At 35.3% G+C, this 8,473-nt stretch overlaps 1 protein-coding gene across 1 annotated transcript; it reads left to right on the top strand.

Moving 5' to 3' along the window:
* Positions 1-2,186: 2,186 nt before the first annotated feature.
* Positions 2,187-6,014, top strand: LOC105790644 (peptidyl-prolyl cis-trans isomerase FKBP62). The gene is made up of 13 exons (XM_012618354.2): positions 2,187-2,566; positions 2,668-2,754; positions 3,309-3,569; positions 3,683-3,757; positions 3,860-3,940; positions 4,028-4,222; positions 4,313-4,405; positions 4,496-4,671; positions 4,780-4,902; positions 4,990-5,136; positions 5,221-5,348; positions 5,428-5,548; positions 5,724-6,014. The coding sequence occupies exons 1-13, from the start codon at positions 2,386-2,388 to the stop codon at positions 5,772-5,774; spliced, it is 1,719 nt and encodes a 572-aa protein (XP_012473808.1). The 5' UTR covers positions 2,187-2,385; the 3' UTR covers positions 5,775-6,014.
* The last annotated feature ends 2,459 nt before the right edge of the window (positions 6,015-8,473 follow it).

The raw sequence follows: 8,473 nt of genomic DNA on the forward strand, positions 1-8,473 counted from the left end.
ACCGTCAATATTGTACCTGCAGCACGTGTATGTGGACATTTGTACTTTTTTATCTCTCACAACCTTGTCATTTTCCTTAACGAGACATAGATTTTCCATGAACATGTGCCGTCTTGCACCGCATACTTCGCCTCAAACTTATCAGATTTTGATTTAACGACGTGGTAGTTAACGCCGTTTTTGATGCTATGTTGTTTCAAAGCACCAATAAAACTATCCTTGTTGGTAAACTGATTATCAACTTCAAGTTCACCGAAATCTACCCCCGAACTTGTACGATCACGCAACCGGTGTGGTAGATCTGGAAACTCTAACGCATCATCTACAGACAGATCGACATTATGCATGTGGGCTGGAGGTGAGTATGCTCTGAATCGTGGATTTTCTTCCTCATCTGAACTCCTTTCAGCATCTTCAGCTTCTGTTGGAATAGGCTCCGATTCAAAAAATAAGCCAACTTCTGCACCATCCGGCTCGGGCTCTCAAGGTGGATCCACATCGAAGTCATCTTCTAACCCACAATCATCTGTAGTGTACGAGGTCCCCTCACCGGTTGACGTCGCAGGGAGTACATCATCCCTTCTTCTGGGCATTTGATAACGTCCCCAATTGGATTTAGATTGCCACCCACTAGAACTTGATGCCGCTCCCCAGTACGTATTTCTAGCATCAAACATCGAGCCACCGACGTACATGTCCTATCCACAGACAGAGTGTCTTGCAGGGGATGGCATTCGACACCGCTACCGAACATGGGCTGTTCCGTATTTTGTAACCCGCTGACTGAGTGTCGGCCAGGGGTGGTGTATACATCTCGAGCACCGGTCGCAAGTACATCAGTTGGCGATGTAAATTGTACATATAACTCAATATAAGGTGCTCCACTAGCAAGATGAGCTTGCACCATTGCCTCCAAGCTACGAGCACTTTTTATGTCGAATAAGTCATATGTCACCGGATCAACAGAAGAATAAAATCGATACGTGATAGGCAGAACTTTCATTGGCGTCGTTCCGAAAATTTTATGCCTAATTCTTTTACGAAGTTCTATCAAATCTATGTTCTGGTTAAAAACTAGTCGCACCATATTCTCCGACAAAAAAACAACACCATTCTCGGTGTGGCAAACCTCACCATCGTAGTAAATAACAACACTAATACGTTCACTCATATTTGAAACTCTAACCTTCTTAGCCTCTCTAAATTGTTTCTGCTGTGACTTATGCATTCTGAGAACATTTTCTGCCTAATTTATAGCCTCAGCCCAAACATGCTACTATAGCAAAAGCGCATCCACAAGGGCGCGATTTCACAAATTCTTTTCAAATAGCATCCTGCTAGAAGCGATTTTATACTATTTGCTCAGAAACGTCAAAAAAATTTATTTTTTACATGACCTACTGTTGCAAAAGCGCGTCCACGAGGGCGCGATTTCACAAATTCTTTTCAAATAGCATCCTGCTAGAAGCGATTTTATACTATTTGCTCAGAAATGTCAAAAAAATTTATTTCTTTCGTGACCTACTGTAGCAAAAGCACGTCCACGAGGGCGCGATTTCACAAATTCTTCTCAAATAGCATCTGCTAGAAGCGATTTTATACTATTTGCTCAGAAACATAAAAAAGGTAATTATTTCTTCCGTGACCTACTGTAGCAAAAGCGCGTCCACGAGGGCGCGATTTCACAAATTCTTCTCAAATAGTATCCTGCTAGAAGCGATTTTATACTATTTGATCAGAAATGTCAACTCGAAATTATTTCTTCCAGGACCTAAACAGCCTGAACCCTAAACCCTAAAAGCCAAAAAAACATAACGTGGGAAAAACAACAAAATCGCGTCCACGTCGGTAGCGATGTCGAGTGCAGCGTTAGGAAATCGCGTCCATGTCGTGACGTACCACGACATCATACCGACGTGAACACGATTTCGCGGAAAATAGACCATTCCGGTAAATAATTAAATAATGGGCCCATTTCAGTAATTTTTAAAAAAATGGTTTTTATTGGTAAATTACCCTTGTCAAGTGCTAGTAAATTTTCAGGGTCCAATCAATTTTTTATCTAAAAAAACAAATAGATTAAAATTTAAAGTTTGAGGACCAAAATACTTCAAAAACAAATTAGAAGGGACTAAATTTAGCATTATGACTCATTATTAAAGTTAAAGACAGATGGCTAACGCCTAACGAGAAACCCTTGTTAGAAGCCTCTAGAACCCACCGTCTTTTTCTTTCTTGGTCTTACCTTAGTCTCTTCCCTTCGCATCTCAAAGCTTCCCATTCACACTCGTTTCTTCGTTTTTGACGAGCTAACTCACTCACTCAGTTACTGGTTTTCTCTTTGGCTCACTCGCTCGATCTCTCTCTAGATTTTTCCGATTACAAATGGAGGATTTCGATATCCCGGCGGCGGAAGACATGATGAACGAAGATATGGATCTTCCCGACGAGAGTCCCATTCTGAAAGTCGGAGAAGAGAAGGAGATCGGAAATCAAGGCTTGAAGAAGAAGCTTGTTAAGGAAGGTGAAGGTTGGGAGTATCCTGAAATCGGAGACGAAGTTGAAGGTATGAATAAATTATACTAATAAAAAGCTAAGAAAATGCTTTTTTATTTTATTTTAAAAATCAAATTGTTTTGGATTCTGATTGTTTGTTAATTGTTGCAGTTCATTATACGGGGACGTTGCTGGATGGAACTCAGTTCGATTCAAGCCGTGATAGAGGCACTCCTTTCAAGTTCACTCTCGGTCAAGGTAAACGAATATAAGTCTTATTTCTGTTTTTAAATTTTGTGTAATTAATTTAATTTTCCGCTCTACATTGGATTTGATGGAAAAATGGCAAACTTAATCTTCTAAGTATAGTTTGATTTTAGTTTTTTTTAACCTATTAGTTAAGCTTGTTTTGTTTCTTCTATTTACAATTATGGAACTTATATTAAAAGTGCGATGAGGAGTTTTTGAGATAAAACTTTAGCGTTCCTGCTTGCAGCTTGTTTAAACTTACAATGTGAATATATTTTTGAACTTGTTTTATTTGGAACTTAATGGAGGCATGTCTTTGAATCTTATTGATTTGTTTCTTGTTGATATTATGAGTTTTTTTTTTTTGGGGTCTTTTGATGATAATATTGAGGGGCAAGAACTCTGTAAGTTCGAGATGTATTTGATGTGTTATATGAATGTTTTATTGTTAAGTTCCAGCTTAGTATTGGACCTCTAGGTATCTTTTTGTTGAAGTGAAAAAATCTGGTGAAGTGGGGGTTTGCCTTAATATTGTATTTCGGCTTTCGTTTTAATGTTTGCAGGACAAGTTATTAAAGGATGGGATGAAGGTATTAAGACAATGAAGAAAGGTGAAAATGCCATCTTTACCATTCCCCCTGCACTTGCGTATGGCGAGTCTGGTTCACCACCAACCATTCCCCCTAATGCAACCCTCCAATTTGATGTTGAATTGTTATCTTGGACAAGTGTCAAGGATATTTGCAAAGATGGTGGGTTATTTAAAAAGATACTTATTGAAGGTGACAAATGGGAGAATCCAAAGGACCTTGATGAAGTGCTCAGTATGTATCGTAATATGTTCTGTCTTCATTTAGTTATTAATGATATTATAATCAAGAGGGGTGTCTATTTTGAGCTAGTGAGGTTTAATAATGGGTTTTTATCTTGAACGCAGTTAACTATGAAGCTAAGCTCGAGGATGGCACAGTGGTGGCAAAAGCCGAAGGCGTAGAGTTCACTGTTAAGGATGGTTTGTATTATCTATGCTGTTGTTCTTCATCTTATTTCCCTCCTAGTATGTCACCTGTAATTCTTAAAATACCCCTGTGATTGGTTCTTCCTCTATGAACAGGTCTATTCTGTCCTGCTTTGGCAAGGGCTGTTAAGACAATGAAGAAGGGGGAGAAGGTGCTTCTTACAGTGAAGCCACAGTGTAAGTTATTCTATCTATTCAATAACATGAATGTAAATATGTCGGTTCTTGTTTCTGATGTTTAACCCTATTTTTACTATGATAAAGATGGTTTTGGTGAGAAGGGGAAGCCAGCCACTGGTGCTGAAGGTGCAGTGCCTCCAAATGCCACACTCTTGATTACTTTAGAGTTGGTTTCATGGAAAACTGTGACTGAAGTAACTGATGACAAGAAGGTTATAAAGAAGATCTTGAAGGAAGGAGAGGGATATGAGCGCCCAAATGAGGGGGCTGTTGTCCAAGGTTGGTGTTAAGTTATGAGAAGAAATTTCAACCTTCCCTATCCAAAACAATTTGATGTTGAATATGTATCTTTTATGCATCTTTTTGCAGTGAAATTGATTGGGAAACTGCAAGATGGTACCATATTCTTGAAGAAGGGCCACAATGAAGGAGAAGAATTGTTTGAGTTCAAGACAGATGATGGTAACAGATGGTCCTCCCCCCAAAAGACACACACTCTCTATTGACTTCATGATTTTAACTGAATTATGACTGCTTGAATTTTTGTTACAGAACAAGTCATTGAAGGTCTTGATAGAGCTGTGTTGAATATGAAAAAAGGCGAAGTAGCACTGTTGACTATTGCACCTGAGTATGCATTTGGGTCATCCGAGTCAAAGCAGGAGTTCGCTGTGGTACCGCCAAACTCTACTGTTTACTATGAAGTTGAGTTGGTATCATTTGTCAAGGTTAGTGGATCAGTATGCATGTTATGATTTAGTTTCTTTGTTGTGTACCTGCAAAATATTTTCTTGGAAATTTGTTACAAGTGGTTTCCATGAGCTGCTTTTTTTCAGGAAAAAGAATCATGGGATCTGAACACCCAAGAAAAAATTGAAGCTGCTGGTAAAAAGAAGGAAGAAGGAAATGTATTGTTCAAGGCTGGCAAATATGTGAGAGCTTCTAAGAGATATGAGAAGGTATTTAGTGCAATGAACGTGTTCCCTTGTAAAAGTTTCAGTTTCTACTTTCAATATCCTGTCATTTATTGTTGTTTTTATGTGCAGGCTGTTAAGTATATTGATTATGATACTTCCTTTAGTGAAGAGGAGAAAAAGCAGTCCAAGGCGTTGAAGGTTGCTTGCAATCTGAACGATGCTGCTTGCAAATTGAAACTAAAGGACTACAAGCAGGCTGAGAAGTTGTGCACCAAGGTTAGAATCCTCTTCATGGCAACAATCATGATTTCTTGATAGATATCATAACGATGTTAACTGTTCCGTTTCATCCACGTGCAGGTTTTAGAATTAGAAAGTGCAAACGTGAAAGCACTGTATAGAAGGGCTCAAGCATACATCAATCTGGCAGATTTGGATTTGGCGGAGCTTGATATCAAGAAAGCTCTTGAGCTTGACCCCGATAATAGGTAATCGCCCAACAAGCTAATACACCCTTCTAGTGTCCCAAATCATGAACTCAACGTGCTTATTATTGTTTGATATCAGGGAGGTGAAGCTCGAATACAAAGCTTTGAAAGAGAAGATCAAGGAATATAACAAGAAGGAAGCCAAATTCTATGGCAACATGTTTGCCAAGATGAATAAAATGGATTCTGGTGATTCCAGTGTAAGTGTACAATTGCCCATATAATTGAAGAATCATTATTTGGAATGTTTGTACAGGCATTGGACGTTGCCTATATAATTGAAGAACTATTATTTGGACTGTTTGTACAAGAATCTTTGATGGGTTTTTTTGTGATGATTCTTGCCGCTGATCTTGTCTTGATCTTATTGACCAGAAATCAGCTGCAAAGGAACCCGAACCAATGAGCATAGATAGCAAGGCATAGGTGGAGATGAAGCAAAGCTTGGAGACCTTAATCAATTAAAGTGAAGTTGATGATCCCTAGCCTTTTATGGTCTTTTAACTACGTTTGTTCTATTTGCAGGACAACTTATCTTTGACATAGAGAATTTGAGTTGTAATGGATTCGTTTCTATCTGAGGTTGGTTGACATTTAAAAAAAAAGAATTCTGTTTATTGGAGATCTATTTTCAATATAAGGGGTACTGTCCCAAAAGATTGAAAACTTGTTGGTTGCTTTTGTGGTTGATATATTATTATGTTATAATAATGTATAATTGTAGCTTTAGGGAAGAACTGAGCTCAATTGGAGTTGGGAATCTGGGATGTGTTTTGGTAGGGTATAATGGTTGCTTTAGGAGTTGGTCAGAATAAATCTAGAGATTAAAAATTAGGTGTAAAAAGTGAAATTTCAGAAACTACAGTTTTTTTAATTTAAGATTATTACACAATGAGCAAAAAAATCGTAAGGCGTGTATGATATTCAAACATGGAAAAATTGATTTGAATTGGTAAATATGGAGTGGAGGTTGGTCTTGAGCGGAGTTGATGTTAGTATAGAAATGGATGGGGCTCAAATAGAGACTTGAATTTTGAGTCTACAGTTGTTGAGGTCGGATTTGTTGGAATGAAATCATGATGGATATCAAATCTTAGAATATTAGGGAATTAGTTGAGGTATCATTTTGGAATAGGTTAAATAAGTGATTTACTCAATTTAATTGGATAAATCAGTTGGATGGGTTTGTGTTTCGAATTTCTTTTTTAGTATATCTCATATTATTAAAATAAATTATATGAGGTGCATGCATTATCTCATATTTGTATTTAGTATCTGTATTTTAATTTGGTCATTATAAGTCTCTGTACTTTTAGAATTTAAAAATTTTAGTTCTAATCGAATAAAACTATTAAATTCATTAAATTTTGGTATTTTAAAATTTGATATATTATCATATGTCTTGTTTGTTGTTTTATATAATAATCACCAAAATTATTTGGTGAAAATTTTGATTCAAGTTTTTTATAAATTTAAAAATAGTCAGTAATGAGTCAATTGATGAACATGGATTAAAATTATAATTTTATTGATGATATAATTAAATTTATTGTCATTAAGTTAGACTAAAATTTTAAAATTAGAAAAATATAAAAATTAGAATATAGTAGTGAACTGCATGCAGAATTTAACGAGATATTTATTATAATCAAATGGTCATTTTATGTACCAAAGAAAAATATTTTACCATTTGGTCTAATGTAGCGTTGCTGCTAAACATTTAATTCAAGCCAACAAGGCCACAAATTTTTATACCAATTAATTAAGGGAGAAAATACTTATTTAACAAGTGTTTCAGATACTAGTGTTAAAACTTGATTTACGTGCGGTCGAATAAATTTATTTAGTACGATTGTGTGAATCAATTGAATTAAATTTTATATTTAAATTTACCGATTTTGAACCATAAAACCAAGATCTTAAAATTGAAACTGAAATCGAAATCGAAATTGAGCTTGTTTTATGGCAACCATGAAGAAGCTTTGAAATGCAGAAAAGCAAAACAACACATGCTTATAGTTGGAGAGCATGAAATAATGCAAGGTTGGTGAAACAAATGATGAGGCAAAGGTGGTTTCTTCACACCCTGTTTTTATTTCTCTCCAAACCATATAATAAATGAATATAGACCAACCAAAGTTAAAACTAGTGCCCCAATAAGGTTTCTAAAGGGTGATGAAATAGAGAGAAATGACTGTGTTACCTATCCTAATCATCATATATACATTTGTGCCCTACAATAGCAACCACTAAGGTTCAAATTCCATCCCTTCAAAGTATGGTTTATTATTTTGTTGTTGTGAATACTTGGATTGCTTTTAAATTTTTTTGGAGGGGTAATTGAGATTTTGGTTAGCACATGGTTTTCAAGATTTTGATTAAGACTTGTTACCAATAAATTCCATTATTAAAAACCCTAAGGTCAATAGAAGCATAATCTTGTGAAGCAATACAGGGTTTTAAATATCAATATTGAGGTAAAAGTATCTTAAAATTTTCTGGGTTACAAGTTAGTTTGCATTTATTCCTTTTATTTAGAAAATGGATAAATTAGTTCATGTACATTAAATCAATGAGCAAATCAATTTCTTTTTTGTTAAAAATTTCATCTATTTGTATGATTAAAACTTAGCGTGGCTGATGAAATAATTAGATAGTGACATGGAACGTGTCATATGTACGTCATGTTGATGTACAAGAAATAGTTTTTACTAGTAGAAATCGATGAAATTTTCAAAAGAAGGATCAATTAGCTCTTTAATCTAATGTACAGGAATTAATTTACTCATTTTTTTAATAGAAATGATAAAATGCAATACAACAGGAACTTCTATAGTGCTTTTACCCAATATTAAAGACACTTTTTGAAAGAAAATAATACTAATAATAATGGTAGTAATGGTCGTGGTACTTTGGTCGTAAAAACAACTCTCGAACAATTGAAAGCCAATTCAAACCGTAATTTTTAATTGATTTGGTTTGACAAAAATGACAAACTTACTGTTATCAAAATAGAACTATTTTCGTTTAACTTATAATTAATTTATATTTTAATAATTTTTATAAAATAAAAATAAGGAAAATAACGTTGAAAAAGCATACATTTAAAAAAATAAAAACAAAAA

The sequence above is a fragment of the Gossypium raimondii genome, chromosome 7 (assembly GCF_025698545.1).
Source record: "Gossypium raimondii isolate GPD5lz chromosome 7, ASM2569854v1, whole genome shotgun sequence".
Classification (NCBI taxonomy): Eukaryota; Viridiplantae; Streptophyta; class Magnoliopsida; order Malvales; family Malvaceae; genus Gossypium; species Gossypium raimondii.

Excerpts from the sequence above, each read along its gene's own strand:
- LOC105790644 (XM_012618354.2), top strand. The coding sequence starts at position 2,386 with ATGGAGGATTTCGATATCCCGGCGGCGGAAGACATGATGAACGAAGAT. Across the intron at positions 2,755-3,308 it reads CAAGTTCACTCTCGGTCAAG|GACAAGTTATTAAAGGATGG; the intron begins GTAAACGAATAT and ends TAATGTTTGCAG. Across the intron at positions 3,941-4,027 it reads TCTTACAGTGAAGCCACAGT|ATGGTTTTGGTGAGAAGGGG; the intron begins GTAAGTTATTCT and ends ACTATGATAAAG.